The sequence below is a fragment of the Hakea prostrata genome, chromosome 10 (genome assembly GCF_041222555.1).
Source record: "Hakea prostrata isolate BN-2017 chromosome 10, UWA_Hpros_2, whole genome shotgun sequence".
In the NCBI taxonomy this organism is placed as follows: Eukaryota; Viridiplantae; Streptophyta; class Magnoliopsida; order Proteales; family Proteaceae; genus Hakea; species Hakea prostrata.
Genome location: NC_142609.1, coordinates 2,396,224 through 2,413,065, shown reverse-complemented (window position 1 = coordinate 2,413,065; position 16,842 = coordinate 2,396,224). Strand labels below are relative to the sequence as shown.

At 37.3% G+C, this 16,842-nt stretch overlaps 1 protein-coding gene, 1 long non-coding RNA gene and 1 pseudogene across 8 annotated transcripts; 2 read left to right on the top strand and 1 right to left on the bottom strand.

Annotated features, from left to right (window-relative positions):
• Window positions 1-1,104: 1,104 nt before the first annotated feature.
• BSM (Mitochondrial transcription termination factor family protein) lies at window positions 1,105-8,826 on the top strand. Of its 4 annotated transcripts, none has more exons than XM_089137583.1 (6): window positions 1,105-3,980; window positions 6,333-6,466; window positions 6,576-6,642; window positions 7,603-7,654; window positions 7,787-7,848; window positions 7,924-8,826. In XM_089137583.1, exon 1 carries the CDS (start codon window positions 1,585-1,587, stop codon window positions 3,169-3,171), a length of 1,587 nt encoding a protein of 528 aa, XP_088993709.1. In that variant the 5' UTR covers window positions 1,105-1,584; the 3' UTR covers window positions 3,172-3,980; window positions 6,333-6,466; window positions 6,576-6,642; window positions 7,603-7,654; window positions 7,787-7,848; window positions 7,924-8,826. The 4 variants fall into 4 exon arrangements, with proteins under 4 accessions (XP_088993709.1, XP_088993708.1, XP_088993707.1 ...); XM_089137582.1 differs by having other exon boundaries at window positions 6,178-6,466; XM_089137581.1 differs by having other exon boundaries at window positions 1,105-6,466; window positions 7,924-7,987; window positions 8,186-8,826.
• A 38-nt stretch (window positions 8,827-8,864) lies between these two features.
• On the top strand, window positions 8,865-12,307 carry LOC149001437 (uncharacterized). Of its 3 annotated transcripts, none has more exons than XR_016170436.1 (4): window positions 8,865-9,727; window positions 9,815-9,909; window positions 10,962-10,978; window positions 11,081-12,307. It is a non-coding gene; the product is annotated as an uncharacterized LOC149001437 (long non-coding RNA). The 3 variants fall into 3 exon arrangements; XR_016170435.1 differs by having other exon boundaries at window positions 9,815-10,978; window positions 11,081-11,146; window positions 11,225-12,307; XR_016170434.1 differs by having other exon boundaries at window positions 9,815-10,978.
• Window positions 12,308-12,895: 588 nt separating this feature from the next.
• LOC149001436 (nudix hydrolase 18, mitochondrial-like) lies at window positions 12,896-14,218 on the bottom strand (annotated as a pseudogene). The gene is made up of 5 exons (XR_016170384.1): window positions 13,955-14,218; window positions 13,626-13,754; window positions 13,400-13,499; window positions 13,166-13,288; window positions 12,896-13,054 (listed from the first exon to the last, which is right to left on the bottom strand). The product of XR_016170384.1 is annotated as a nudix hydrolase 18, mitochondrial-like (transcript).
• Window positions 14,219-16,842: the final 2,624 nt, after the last annotated feature.

Below are 16,842 nucleotides of genomic sequence, written 5' to 3'. Positions count from 1 at the left end.
TTGCGTCTCTAAAGAAGATCCTTGAAAGGTTAGGGTCTGAAATTCCCATATCAAAGAAAAAAAAATTCCATTTTGATCAAGATCTTCTTAGGATATATTGAGAGTATTGTTGGATCCTTTTTGATCAAATCGAAGATATAGGGTTTGAGTAATCCATAGCTATTGAGGATGGCGAGAACTTCGCCTACTTTTGTTGTGGATTTGATATTAATCCTTTGGGAGGCTTTAAAAGCAAATTCTTATGTTAATCCCATCTGATTTGATGAATTGTAAAATACTTACAAAACCCGTTATTTCAAGGCAATTAGGTTGTTAAAACAAACAAAGAATACTTGAATAATAAAAAGTAGGGAGGGAAAGAGAGAAATGACCTGAAATTAGGGGTAATAGCGTTGGGAACTCCGAAGAGGATGACTTTCTTACTAGCAATGAGAGAGTGAACCTAGACCTTCTATTGCTGATCAAATTCATCAAAGAAGGCCAGGGTTCCATTGGGGATAATGTCACCAACAACTATGGGTGCCATTCTTTATAGGCAATGGTTTGAAGTTAAGGTCGAAACTCGATGCAGAAGCAAATCTCCTCTACTTCAATAGGCGGTGTTTGCTAGCAGGAAAAGGGGTGGTGGTCGCCAGCAGTGATGAGATTTTCGACAAAGTTTTGGAAGAAGATGGCCCTTCACCCACCTAAGGGTTGGTAACCTGGTAGGTGCACAATGAGTGAGAGAGGTATTTTGATCATTCACATGGGTGAGGGGTATTTATGTTTTAACACAAGAAAGTTTAACAGTTTTTTTTTTTTGATGAAAATGTTAAATTAATGAAAATTTAACAGTAAATATTAGAAAACAAGAGTTTGGTCCAAGTTAAGGGGAAAAAAATGAAAAAAACTAAAGAAAATAAAGATTTTTATAAAGCTGAGAAGGGTTTGGGAATTAGCACATGTTTCCAATTCAACGTGGAATAGTCCGAATAGAGAGAGAAAACAATGACCATAAGATTCCGCCGATTCAGTCTGAGCGGATCGGTTCCGATTCATGCAGTAGTGCGGGTTAGGAACGGATGGAAATAGGGATCGATTTCAGCCGATTCTCGAAACCCTGGAATACATCTTATCCTGCGTGCCTGCAAGTGTTTTCGGTTACGGTTCTTCTCTCAGCATCTTCGAGGTTACTGAAGCTCAGCATCGTCGAGGTTACTGAAGAGAGATTGAAGAGAGATTGAAGAGAGATTTTATTTTAAAGCGCTTTGACATGGTTTTTGGTCAGCTCTTAACCTCCTCACTGTGAGTAGGAGCTTCAGGGACTGGAAGGTGAAAGCTTTTTGTCTCCTTTTCTTCCTCCGGCAACGGTTTATTGGGTTCTTCGCTTGGGACTTTTACCGTCCATGATATCTTTGTGCAAGATAATTGGACACTGCGACTGAAATCAATCCAGGTGTGCGCAATTTATCCGTATCCCTCTGTCAGTTGCTTGTGTTGTCTCTGAGCGAGTATTTCGTTTCAAGCATCGATTTTGATTTCCTTTTTAGTCGTTGTTCTGCTTGTGATACTCAGATTTTGTGGATACATGAAACACTAGCAAGCATGAAAGTTCTCGGTCATACAGGCATGATAAAACCAAGTTTGTTATTCGCACAGCCAGAGTTATCGACTCTGTGCTTCGCATTGCCCAGGTTGAGTGCTCCTTTGGCACGTCGAATCCCTAGTTTAATCGAGAGAAATCATGGGTCAATAACTAAAGTACAGTATTACATTGCCCAAAGAACATTTGCTTCTAGTTCGGTTGATTCATCTTTGACTAACCCATCAACCACTAATTTGGGTAGGAGAGGAGGAGGAGGAGGAGGAGGAGGAAGAGGCTCCTCTTTGTACAGTAGACCTAGTTTATTAGAAATGAAGAACGACAGGATTGCTAATAGAGAACGGGCATATGAATTCTTGAGGGGACTTGGAATTGTTCCAGACGAGCTTGATGGGCTGGAGCTCCCTGTCACAGTTGAGGTTATGAGGGAGCGTATTGACTTCCTTCACAATTTGGGGCTGACAATCGAAGATATAAACAATTATCCTCTTGTTATTGGTTGTAGTGTGAAGAAGAACATGGTTCCTGTGCTTGATTACCTTGGGAAGTTGGGTGTAAGAAAATCTACCTTCACCCATTTCTTACGGAGATACCCCCAAGTCCTCCATTCTAGTGTTGTGGTTGACCTTGCACCAGTTGTCAAGTATCTTCAAGGGATGGACATTAAGCCAAATGATATACCACGGGTTCTTGAGACGTATCCAGAAGTTTTAGGGTTCAAGCTTGATGGTACCATGAGCACATCTGTGGCATATCTGGTTGGAATTGGGGTGTCAAGAAGAGAGATTGGTCGGCTTCTAACAAGATACCCAGAGATAATGGGAATGAGAGTTGGTAGAGTGATCAAGCCTTTTGTGGATTACCTCGAAAGCCTGGGAATTCCAAGACTAGCTTTAGCAAGGCTGATTGAGAAGAGACCTCACATTCTTGGATTTGCATTAGACGATCAAGTGAAACCAAATGTGGGTGCACTATTAGAATTTGGTGTGAAGAAAACATCTCTTCCTTCCATGATAGCACAATATCCTGAGCTTATAGGAATTGACCTAAAAGCGAAGTTTCTCTCTCAGCAGAGTTTGCTCCACTCTAGCATTGGTGTTGATCCTGATGATTTCTGCAGAATCATTGAAAGGATGCCTCAGGTTGTGAGCCTTGTCCAATCTTCCATAGTGAGCCATGTGGGTTTCCTTAAGAATTGTGGTTTCTCTTTCCCACAAATGAGAATTATGGTTGTGAGGTGTCCCCAATTGCTTGCCTTGAATATTGATATTATGAAGCTTAGCTTTGATTACTTCCAGGAAGAGATGTGTAGGAACTTGGATGATCTGGTAGACTTCCCTGCTTTCTTTACATATGGTCTGGAGTCAACAATAAAGCCTAGACATCAGATGATTGCCAAGAGGGGTTTGAAGTGTTCACTTGCATGGCTTCTTAACTGCGCAGATGAGAAGTTTGAGGAACGGATGAACTATGACTCTTTTGACATAGAGGAGATGGAAACGGAGAGACAGTTTGATATGAATTCACTTTTGGAGCCAAGGGAAGATGATTCATCCTCTGAATATGAAGATGACAGCGATGATGAGTAGATATAAGCCGCTGCTGATATGAAGCTTGAGGCAAATGCTTGTTGTGGAGAATATGGATCTTTTATGAATGAAGATGCTGGAAATGTTAGGTCCCATTATTTTTCTTTATTCATTTGATTATATGGTTAAATTTTAGATCAACTTCCACATTGGGTTATGTTTCAAGTTCAATTTGAACTTATTCCATACATCTCATTGCACAGTGTTGGATATCATATCAGTGATTTTAGCATGATAATTTTCTTTTCCATGCATCAGATTTAGCATTAAATGCGCAGCACTGAGCTGCGAACTGCTCAGATTGAGCCACGTCGACTGATAGAATATGAGCCATTGATTTAAAACATGTGAACTTAAACACAGTTTTAAGTTAAGTAAAACTTGAACTGAACGGTTCAAGGAGGGGAAAACCAAACCCTTGCCAGACCGACTCGATGGACCGAACTGGTTACTTTTCAAAACAAGCAAAATCGAGGGAAACTGAAATGTAAGGGCTTTTCTTCGTTCTTCTTCACTCCATCCTGCGAAACCGATTCCGAGAGAGAGAGTGCCTGTGAACAAGATTCTGAGAAAGGGAAGAAGCAGTGAACAAGAAAAATCAAGGCTTCACTCCATCTTGCAAACGAGATTCTGAGAGAGTAAGAAGCAGTGGTTAGGGTTCTTCTTTATTGTTCTTCTTCTTCATTCTGCGAAGCTTTGTCCTGCAACCAAACGAGAGAGAAATTTGCGAATGGTGAGTGTTTGGTTCTCAAATCTGTGAACGAAAGAGAGAGAGCTGCGTGAAAGAGAAGAGAAGAATCTTTGCAAAGGTAAAGACGAACACAAAGGTCATTTTGTTGTTTAGTTCTGTTTGTTCATCTTTGCTTAATTATTTTTTTGCCTTGTTTCATTTCCAACATAAACCTCTTCTTGTTAGTTTGCTTTATTTCCTCGTTTTAGGAGGGAGGCAGTGGTTGCTTGTTACACTTTTGGGTTTCTTCATGTACATTGAATATATCAAATATGAAATGGAAAACAATACGTAGTTACTGAAAGATAAACCCAGTAATTCTTTTTAACTAAGCATAGTTCATTGGCCTTAAGAGAACTCCATCAAGCCAGCTCTGTTTTTAATCCTTGGTAAACGATTTTTCATTTGTTTGTCTTGCAGTCAAACGAACCATTCAGAAGTTGGTATTTTTTCTAAGCATAACAAAATTAGTGGAATGGGAAAATTTTCCTTTGTGCAGACTGAATTTGTTGTGCATTTCAGAACAACTTATGAAACCAAATTAATCCTCCTGGACCCGGTGATTGATTTCTTTTGTTAAAAAAAAAATAATTGATTGGTCTGGTAGAATGATCCAATACATTGGTATGAATACATTCATTTATGCAATATCAGCCCCTTCATTGGTTGTGGCTTATACATGTATGGTTGGTAGTTCAATAAACTGTTTCTCATGTCAGAAATTTGCATTGAACTAGCATGTTCCGCAGCGTTAACTTTGGGCCTGTGTAATATGTGTTTAAATAGTATATTTACTTTGAAGGTTTGATATGCATCCTTAATTGAAAATCTGCTTCCTGTTTGCAATTTTGAATGGCATTATATGAGCTCTTCAGCACAAATGTGGGCTAGCACTCACAATGAAACTCTACTTGGGAAGATGTCTCCCACTGAGTTGTTCTAACGATTTGGGTCCATATTTCTATTTTTTTATGGGAAAAAAAAGAAGAAGAAGAAAGCTTAGGGCAACCTGCACTTCGGTTCCTTGGTAAGCCATAAAATTGAACAAGTTGTCTCATTCATTAATCTTACCCCAAATTTCAGAATTCCTATTTTGTATAGTAATCCTAAACTTATTTTACTCTGAATTTCTATTTTAGTGGACTTATGTTTGAAGTTTCTTTACCGATTTCTATTATTTTTTGCATTTCCTAGTTTAAGCTTAAATGCATGCGCATCTGAAGTTGGTTATGCAGCTTATAAATATGCATTTGAAATGAACTCTCTTTATTTAATTCAAAAAGATGTTTTTTTACCAAGTCGTTTAAGTGTTAAATGTATATTAGGGCCCCATTGAAACTGTAGTTGTTTGAGCCTCCCTGATACTACTACTTATTCTTAAAAGAGGAAGAGAAGGACTCAGTGTCTTCCTCTCACCTTCCTTAGTGCTGCAGAGGATCTATGGGCATACAAACTATTATTGACATTTAGATGTTGTAGGTTATATAAGTATATCGTTGAACCCCATAGAAGTGTAATTCTTGGCATCCAACTCTGTCTTATAAATGCCATTCTCAAGAATAGGTCCCATAGCTTATCAATTTTTAGTAACTACCAAGAGGTAATCCACAATATTTGGAGTAACTTATCGATAGCTTATCAATTTAGGGTAACTACCAAGAGGTCATATTCCATCAAGTTTTTTTTTCTTTTTTTCATTGTGTTGTGTGTGCTATTTGTTGATGGAAGAATGAAATTTTATTAGATACACCAAATTATAATAAAATGTTAGAATTTTGGACATGTTTTCCTCACATTTTATTGTGTTTATAGTTGTATCTCAGTGGTTGGTTGGTTGGTTGTCTTGAGCCTTGAATTGGCATGATATTTATGTTGGAAGAAGAAGCCTATAATTTTAATACGTATATGGGCATAATATTGGGTTTGGTATAAGAAGAGCCATAAAAGCACAGAAGATCCAAATGTCATCGTGCAAAGGACTTATGTTTGTAGTAAACAAGGAAAGCGGAAGGAATCAGATAAAGTGAGAACAATATATTGTGCATAGAGTAGAACTGGATGTGGTGCAAAGATGAGCATATTGTTACAAGAAGATGGACAATATGAATGTAAAGACTTTGTTGAAGAACACAACCATCCTCTTCACACATTAAATACCGTACATTTAATACGGTCTCAATGTGCAATATCTACCAACCAAGCTACTGAGATAGATTTAACTGAGAGAACTGGATTGGGAACCAAATTAACATTTGATTTATTGGGTTTCCAAGCAGGAGGGAATGCAAACCTTGGCTTCACCAAGAAAAATCTACAGAATTATCTCCATACCAAATGGCAATGTGATCTAGCTTTTGGTGAGGCTGGGAGTTTGATACTCTATTTAGAGAGGCAATGGGAGTTAAACTCTACTTTTGTGTACTCTTTACAGATGGACAATGAGGAAAAGATACAAATATATTTTGGATATATGTGTTGTTGGATTATACAACAAGTAGGTACCTCACAAGGTTCAACAGTGTCTAGCATAGGCGGTAGCTGTATCCGTCTCAAGGTTCTACTCAGGTAAAGGTTTATATACTCTCTTTGTTATATGGTTTCCTAATTTACATACCGCCCAACTTCCCTTGTGAAGCTTATTTATCTAACTCTTTTAGACTTGTATGCTATTTAGGAGCCTGAGTTATATCCACAGTGTTCCTGGAGTTTGCCACAGGGACTTGAAGCCTCAAAATCCTCTGGTATGTTCTTTCCAACAAAGCTATATTCCATTGTTTTATATTACATATTTTCTTTTTGTCATTTTTATGCTTCAACTTTGTACCCTTTACATTTTTATTCCTGTTATAGTGCATGGTGTTGGCCTTAGGTGCTTAATTTGCACTTCAATTTTCAAATATGTTATGCAACTTCAAAGATATCAAGGAACAAATACTTGACCAAAGATGGAGCAGTACGAAGTACTAGAACAGATTGGAAAAGGGGCTTTTGGTTCTATCTTCCAACAATGCTATATTCAATTTCTTATTTTTAAGTTTTCAAGGATTGTATTAGATTGTCATGTTCTTGGGGCTGTTTAGTTCAATTATTTAATTTATACATATATGTTCAATGTGAAATATGGGTGAATTTTTATAGGGACTAATTGTTGGAGTCTTGGAGAAAAGTTTGATTGCTTTTATGAACTGGCCAAGAACAACCACTTGAATTCTTAGCTACAGTCATCAAAAAACACTAATCCTGTAATAGTTTTTTTTTTTTTTTGGGGGGGGGGGGGGTGGGGATTTCATAGATGTTTTTTGCAGCTGAGCCCTGTTGTGTTGTGCAATATTGCTTGCCAAAGGCTGTAGAGTGGCAACCTTTATGAACAGGGAATTCGATCTCATTTTATCTGTCATTTTTCTTTGTACTTATGTGTTATATATAACTCCAACATACCTTCTTTATTCTTTTTTCCCTTCTGGAAATGGGTGCATGCATCAACTGGGTAAAAAACACATGGTAGATTTGTATATTTTTTTTCCTTTTCCAATCAGCTCTCCTCATCCTCAATATACATGTACATTTGTAGTTTTTTCTTTTCTTTTCCAATCAGCTCTCCTCATCCTTATTTTTCTTAGTGTATATTGAAGAATTAACTATTATGCAAGTGATGTTGCTTTAATAATTTCTTATTTCTTTCCCAATTTTTATGTGTGCAGATAAAAATATGTAAATTGGCTAATAAAGTATGGTGTCTGGTGGCATGATAAAGTATGTAAATTGTCTTCCAAGTGGATGTAATTGTTTATGCTTTGTGTTAAAATATCTACACATAATTGGCTAATGAAGTTGAAAGTCATTCAGCTAGGCCATTCTGAAGTAGTTTGAATCTTGTACTTCCAGGGAACTGTTAATTTCTTTCTGCAGAGAACTGGTCAGAAACCTCAGCGGATAATATTCTATAGGTATTTTTCTCTCCAATATTCTTGTTTGGTTGAACCTAGGGTACACCTTGGCTACTGAGATATTCTATTATGCAGAGATGGTGTGAGTGAAGGTCAATTCTATCAAGTCTTGTTGTATGAGCTGGATGCAATCCGGAAAGTAAGTTGCTTTTATGAAACTGGAAATGTTTCAAAATTAGTGATAACTGGAGAATCCAATAACTTCCTTGTGTAGTTGGAGGTTTCCTGAGAGTTCAGCTTGATTTTTCTTTCCTTGTAGTTTGTAGGATTTTTTTTGAGTTAGATTCCAGTGATAATTACCATATGGCTCATACAATAATGAATATTTCCTTTCAAGCATGTGCTTCCTTGGAGCCAAATTATCAGCCTCCTACACGCCATTCCAGGTTGTTTGCTAACAACCATCAAGATCGAAATGCTGTTGAAAGGAGTGGTAACATTTTACCTGGTAAGTCGATTGTTCCAGACCCCTCTGCGTTTCATATTCGTCTAATATTATGAATTATTTCTGACATTATTTTCTTCATGATCTAATATCTCCTTCAATTGTTTTAGAGCCTGTTTGGTTGTGTGAGTCCAGGGATTTCAAATCCTTCGTAAGCTCTCTCTTTTTAGTATGGAAGTCTACTTTTTAGCATTTTATATAGGCTTTAATAGGGTGCTTCATTAGACACGAATTTGATTATTGAAATTCCTTCGTAAGCTGCTATTGCCTTCTTCTCCAGTTTGAGTTCCTTGTCTAGTGCTTCAACTCTGGGCTGATTGCCTCCTTGGTGTTTAAAGTCCACGTTGTTGTTAGTGTTTGCACATACCCTTGCATAATAAATCCTACCTAGGATCCAAGTTCACCATTAGAATCCTTCCAAAATTCAACCCCCTATATATCATTCCCCAAACTTTACATCATTCCCCAAACTTGGTTTCTTCTTTTATTAATCATGGGATTTGAAATAAACCCTAGTTGAGTCATATTCTCCCTCTCCCCCCGCCCCCCCCCCCCATTTTGCTGACTTGGTCTCAAGGATTCCTCTGACCAACACCCTGGATCGATGGTTGTTTAAGCCTTCAAGGAATGACATTTTCTCTACGAAGAAGGCTGATAAATCCCTCACCCAAACCTTTCAGCTAGATAGGGCTATCTAGAAATGGGGGTGTAGTTTTTGGAAGCTTAAAATTCTTCCTTGCCATAAGATCCATTTGTGGTGTATAATCCATGGTGGTTTAGTTGTGGCTGCTCTACTTGCGAGATGGAACTGAGAATCTCCCTTGTTTGTGTTTTCAGTCAACATGATGAGGAGTCCCTGACTCACCTTTTGTTAACCTGTGAGGTGTCGGAGAATTTGGGCCCTTGGCCCTTTAGGATTGATGATTGATAGGTTGGATACAATCTTTCCTTTCCTTTCTTTCTCCCTCACCCCACTACACATGGGACCCATATTTTTTTTCCCCACCCCTTTTTTTCCACCCCACCTTTGGAAAGGTTTATAAATATTCTTATCCTTTTTAAGTCTTGGATTAAAACATTTTACGTGATTGAATCATCCCTTGGGCACTAATTGGAGATTTTCCCAAGAGAGAATCTCATCCGAAAAGGAACACGAGACATTTGGATGGCCCTAAAGAATCTTCGCTGGCCAAGGCTCCATGGAGTCCATATCTCTGCTCGTCTTGAAGAAATGTGGTCAGTCTTCACGGTAAGAGTGAACAGAAGAACGTTGAGAGACCATCATGGAGTCGTCTGCGCTTACTCCGCTTTCTCAGATCACTTGTTTCTCGCCAACACCTGATAGAAGTAGAAGCTTCGCTTTTCCTTCTCGGCCGTGGAAGCAAAGGACTGCTTGAACCACTCGCCTTCATTGTCATAAGATGTTCGTTCCTGGTAGTATTTTGGAGTGTTTCTGTCATCAGTTATGATGTTCCTGGAATTGGGATCCTCGTATTAAATCGATTTGATTCGTTTTTGCAGGATTTGGAGTAGCATCACCTGAAGCCCAAGCTGCGACAAACCTTCATAATTTCTTTACTTACATAGCTGTTAAGATCGTTGCGGCACAGCTTCAGGTTCGTTTCTAAAACAAACCTTCCCAAAAAAAAAAAATACTTTGACTGGGTCATGTTTTCTAGTTACTACAACTTCGTCTGCTCAAAATTATTTTCCATTTCTGAGTTATAACCCTGAGGCGTATGAGGAATTAATGGAATTCTTAGAAAGAAACCCATTAAATGATGGCAACAAGTTCTGTGCAAATTTGATGCAAGTGTCTTCAAGACATTAAAGTTTGGGTATGTCAAACCCTCAAATAGTCTCTTCTGCAATTCTTGCGTTGTTTTTCCTGATCCTGTTCTCTTTGAACGGATTTGGGTAGGTCAGGGGTACAATCACTTTTCGATTCTTCGTAAATAATACTTTGATTTTCTTTAGAACTAAACATTTTAGACATACTCTCTGCCAAAAGCTCCTGAACCGATGGAACATTGTTAATATGAGCTTTCTAACCTATAAATTGCTTGGTCTGGCATGGTGGCCCCTTTTTGTTGGGTAATTTTACACAAATTTAGTTTCCATAATGGTCATGGTGCTTTGATATCATCTTGAATTGTTGGGTAGAGAAGTTCAATATAAAGTCAGAACCCCGGAGCTAGTTGATGTAGATTTTCCCTACAATTTTCAAGATTTCCCAGTGATTTCACTTAATCTATCTACACTCTGGGCAAGAACTCGTGCCAGGAACTTTTCCAATATCAGGCTTATCAGCTTTATTTGGTTTCACTATTTTGGGTCGTATTTGCTCCTAATTTAGTAGGTAGCTCACCTATATGACAAGTTTACTGACAGTTTTTAGGATTATTTGTGCAAAGACAGTTGAAATGGAATCTTTTATATTTGTTGAACCATATCACAGTATCTTCATTTCCTTTGTTGAAGTAGAGTTATTAGCTTGGGTTTCATACACTGTTCCCATAGAGCCCAGAAACCATCTCTTTCTTAATGTTATTAGGTCTCTGTTTTTTCTTATAAAGAGTTTTTGACTTACATGTATATCTGGTTTTTGCTTTGTGATTAATACCATGGGAAATTCCATGTATGGCACACTTTGACATCCATGTGGCAGCTTTAAGGATTTTAGAGGTCAGTACCATATATTCAAAGAGCTGGTTCTTTTGTTCCTTCTAAGTAAAATCATACTCATGGCAATAACCCAGACCTGCATTCTGTCATATCTTAATCCAGGTTCGATCTGCTTACTGCAAAAATGATTTTGAGTGGGACAACAATATTAGGCAGCTAGCTTATAAGGTTAGCAATTCTTCCTTTATCAAGAACTTCTTTATTATAATTTTCTCTCATTCTCCTTTGTTTTGACTTATTTCACAGATGGTAAACGATTCCAACACAAAACTCATGAGGGATTATGTTTTAGAAAACAGTCATGAGGTTGAGTAAGTGACCTGTTGTTGGCCTATCTCCATCTTGCTACCTCTACGTAATGGATATTTTCTTGATATATGATGAGAATCAAACCAAACATATAAAGCATAGCATTGCTATGGATGTAAAGCTCTCGCGAGTGGACACTCTGGCTCCGCTGGTGACTTCAATCTGAGAAAGGCATACTTTCAGCTTTGCCATAAAAATAAGAGAGAGAAGATTGACCTTTTTTGTTCACTTGTTGCTGAATCAAGAGACACCAAGATATGGCATTTGAATGCTCGACAAAACCGAAATCTGATGATGCTTGAAGTTCAAGGACTGTCCTAATGTAATTATTTATTCTCATCTGCTCTGTTTGGTTTCCATCCAAGATTTTTTTTTATGTTGTAGATTTTAGTCTTAAAGGTGCTTGAAACCACTTTGTGTACACTAACTTCTATTTCATCCTCTTGATTTGTTGGAACGACCATCACCTGGATTAGTAAAGAGAGTCATATGGAGGCCCCAAGGCTGTAACTTGAAGAATCAATCTGACCAGGAGTCTCATGAGTCCTCTTGACATATTCAGGGATGTTTCTGGTACATCTCTGGCTGGAACAGGCCCTTAAGAGATGATGATGCGGTTTGAAGTGAAGTTGCACAATCAAGAGGCCAACTTCATTCAAGATCAAAGAGGACTTAGAGTTTCTTGGGATTCACCTGCCAGTGGAGGACCTTAAACTCTCAATGTGGGTGACAAAAGCCATATTAGGTAACTTGCCATTGCACAGCCCCCAGAGTCTTGGAAGGCTGGAATAGCATAGCGTGGTTAACCATGGTGTAGTAAGCTGCCTTATCTATAGAATAGGGGAACGGTTAATAGCAAGAACATCAGAGTGTCTCCAAATATTCTTGAGGCCTAGTAGACCAAGTGTTACTAATGATCTGCAACTATGGGTCCCATGTGTAGTGGGGTGAGGGAGAAAGAAAGGAAAGGTCTGACTGGAAAGAATTTGGGCCCAACCTCTCCTAACTATTGCCCATTTATTCCGGAATAATCTTTTGGGGGACAATTCTCATCGCCAAATCCTTCTATTATTGTCGGCTGGTCCATTCGTGTGTTTCGATTCTTCCGAACAGAGGGTTTGTGCTTTGCCATTGTATTAATTCCACTTCCTCCCGGTGCCTTTATGATCTCGGCTCATGATTCAATTGCCATGTATTTGGCCCTTTTGTTAACCTTATTTAAAGTTTCAGATTTCTTCTGATACCAAACACGTTTCAAACTTTTAAGGGTAATTTTCATTTGGACCCCTTGAGGTTTAGTCCATGTCATTTTTAGTCCAAATAAATAGACACTTTGCATACGGTCTCCCCGAGGTATTCAAAAAGATCAACAAAGGACAATTTGTAACTTTTATGACCAAAATACCCTCTACTGTAAGATTTACATATTTTCTTCACGATTAAATACAAATGTGAAAATCAAAAGAGTAGGGCATCGGCTCATGTACGGTCAATGCAATCAAAGAGTAATTTTTCTCTGCTACTTGCAGACGCCGACTAAGAAACAAATGGCTTCGGCCATAGGCAAAAACTATAGAGCTTCCTTCTCCCTCTTCTCTAGTTCGTTATCTAGCTTAGAGCACAAGGTCCTACTTCATCGCCTAAAGAATTTGATAATCTGATTATGTCTTCTTCCTCTGGTAGTTGCATCAAGCGTCGTACCAGTTTATCTAGTGCTTCCTTCATCCACCAATGTTGACACACTTCTCTAGCCTCAGTCACAGTCATCTGTAACACGAGAAAGATTTAAAATCAAAATCAGAACCAGACAAGTTCGATTTAAACGGAATTCATTCTTCTTTACTGATGGAAGATGCATATCTGAGTCATTAAACTTACCCATTTCCTTTGGCGTAGGTTCTTCTTAGGTCAAAGGTCAAGTTGCTCTTTAACGAGCAAAGGGAACATGACACCTTCATAGATTGTGTTATACCTCTTGCTCCTGAAAGACCACTCACCAATCTTACTCTGCAAAATAAAAACCAAAAGTACAAGAAAGTCAGATATAGATAGCCCCATGTAACTCAAATACTTGTAATGAATCAAGGCAACTTTTCAAAGGAATGAAATTACATTGAACTGAACTTTCCCTATCACACTGGCCTCCTCCAACGTCTCTCGCAAGGCTGCTTCTTCGATTGACTCATCTGTTTCCCAACCTCGCTGGCTGCTTCTTCGATTGACTCATCTGTTTCCCAACCTCGCTGATGAATTAAGAGAAGAAAATGATATCATGAGTGACATTAGCCCAGAACTTCAATTTTAGACTTTGGGTTATCTTTTTGGGGGGTTTAGTAACTTTGGGAACAACATGCCCTGACCCTTCTGTGAAGTAATTACAAGGATCTCCAATTCGCCTTCATCCCCAATGGTATTAGTACTCTCACATGGAGGATGTTCTCCGCTCTTGTATCTGTAAGGAATGCATCTGCAGAAATTGAAAATCCCCATCAACATTAGATTCCAAGGTCGAAATTTTTAGTATTTTAGGCAGAGAAATTACAGGAAAATTTGGAAGGGGCAAAACCCATTTCAGAATTTCACCCTTTCAACAGCCCCATGAAGTTTTCCCCTCAAATGTAAGCAAATAAGAACCCAAAAGAGTAAAGAGTAATAAAGAATCCATACCCAACGACAAGGCGACGGCCATCCCTATAGCGTTGCAAGTGTCTTCCCGTGCAAGAAACCAAAGAAACCATGTTTCAAGATTTGCAAAGAGACTACTGGGAATGTAAAGCGGAATGGTTTAGCAGGAAAGAGAAATTGGGAAGAGAAAGAAACCCTTGAATTTTTTGTACGATGAACCCTTGATTAGCGGTTAGCTATCACTGAATGTTCGGTGATTGTTGCCGGAGTTGAAGAAGAAAAAAGGCGGCAGCCACGTTGGACCGATGATGGAGACGATGAAGGAGATGAGAGCAAATTAGGGATCCAGTAAACACCCCACTCTTTAGATTTTTACCGTTGGATTTAATTGTAGAAAAAATATACAAATCTTACCGTAGAATAGATTTACAAGTATTTTGGTCATAAAAATCACAAATTGTCCTTAATTGATCTTATTGAATACTTCAGGGGAGGCAGATGCAAAATGTTCATTTACTTGGACTAAAAATGATATAAATCAAACCTCAGGGGGTCCAGATGAAAATTACCCAACTTTTAAATATGAACTTGAGCCGGCTAAATTTTTTGCTTTATTTTCTTAACGAAAGAAGAATGTTTCTGTTTTAGTCGGCCTCTTATCAAAACCTATAGATCTGCTTTACGTTTACAAGAGTTCTACATGAAGTAGAGTTGGTTGGAGATACTCTAGGATTCAAAAATTTCAAAGTAGGATAAGATGATGAGGTTTTTCAAAATTCAAAAAGAACTTAGACTAACCTAGAACCATGATCTCTATTGAATTTCTACCTTTGCTATTACCCTTATCAATCTTGGTCGAACCCTCATGATCGAACCAAGATCATGCAAACACAATTATGAAAGTTTTACAAACAAATTTAATATATAAGATGCTAATTGATAAAAAATTTGGTAACATGTATAATTGTAGCATATATTAGGTGATTTTCAATTTCCAACTGTGAATTACATTTGATATTTCTTAATATTGTAGTTTTTATTTTAAGTTTTATTTAATCACACATTTCTTTTATTCGGCAATTTCTTTTTAGAGAGTAAAAATCAAAATTTCCTTTATTCATTGGGTTTTTTTTTAGAAAATAAAAGTTAATTTTTTTTCCATAATTAATTAAGAGTAGTATTATAACTTGACAAAAAAGTAAATAAGTAAAGAGAAAATTGAAGGGTTATTTTTTGAATTTTGAAAAAAAAATATATAGATTCCACATCATCATTAAAATAAGAGAGCTTAAGGTAAAGGTAAGGGCATTAATAATTGTAGACAAAGTTAAAGGTTAGATTAACAGTTTTAAAAAGTACACAGGATAAAATAGTAATAAAATCAAAGTACAAGGTGTTGGAAATATATTACCACAGGAGCAATCGTATAAGACAAATAAAGCATAATCATAAATATAAAACTTATCTTGTTTCAACGCGGAATGATCTCGTTGTGGGGGGGGTGACGTCGTGGTATTTACGCCCCGATTGTGCCCGGTCAATAATGCATTTTCACCTCCAAGATCACACCCTCCATCTCAACGGCGCTCCGTATTGATGGCTAGGTCCGTAGCTCATTCCCAATTTGTTTTCTATGACCGTTTAAAGTAAACCAATTATTTTTCAAAACATACATGCAATACACTCCTCCCACCTTTATTGGAGGCAGAGCCCACGGGTTGTCTCCAGGTTATTCTCTTCCCTTAAGGCTGTTTGTTGCAGCACCTATTGGCCTTTGTGTCTTTTGAAAGCCCAATTTTTAGAAATTTGTTTGATTTTCGGATAAACTATGAATTACAACACAAGGGAGCAACATGCCAACAGTAATTATCTCTAAGGCTGCGTTAGTTTGCTGTAATAAAAGTGGGATGGGAAAATTCTTAAAAAAATATGTAGATTTCTTACTTTTTCTTTACATTCCAAAATTGTAAATTGTTTGGTTGCTTGGGGTTGGAAAGTGAAAAAGAAGTTTTCTTGAATAAAGGAAACTTGTCCTGTGATGTGGTAGTCCAACTTTTTTACCCAAGACATTTTAAAACTCCATAAATTTGGTGAGATTTTGTGAAAAAATTTGAAAAAGTAAGAAGTGAGACCCACCACTATCACTTTTCCACAATATTCTATCATTTCATTTTTTCTCCCTCACCCCACTACACATGGGGCGCACATTTTTTTCCAAACCATTTTTTTCCACCCTACCTTTACAACAGCATAATAGTTAAGTTTCTTGAGGATCAAGGTAAAATTTTCCCAACTTTGGAATAAGGGTGGGGTGAGAAAAAATTAGTTTATAACTTATTTGGTTTAATAAGGTGAATAACTTGACTACTGTAGCATATTAATTTTTTTACCCTCTATATTTTTAAAATCCTACAAAATAGGAATGATTTCGTAAATAAATATTAAAATTAATAAATTACACCACATTTAATATTTTTTCATATAATCTTTTTATTTTTTTACTTTCTTCTTTGCAAGCCCCACCATTACATATTAACCCACATATCTATTTCTTCCATATTTTTGATGAGATTTTGTGAAAAAGTAAAAAGTGGGACCCACCACTATCATTTTTCCACAAATTTTTTTCATTTCATTTTTTTCTCCATCACCCCACTATAACATGTTTTTTTTTATCTTTTTTTTCCACCCCACCTTTGCAAACAAACGCAACTTAATAGTTAAGTTTATTGGGAATCACGGTAAAATTTTCCTTACTTTGAAATAAGGGTGGGGTGATAAAAAATTTGTTTATAATTTGTTTGGTTTAATATGGTGAAAACTTGTCCACTAATAAAGTAGCATGTTAATTTTTTCACCTTATATTTTTTAAAAATCATACAAAATAGGAAAGATTTCGTAAAAAAAAAAGAAAAATAATAAATTAGACC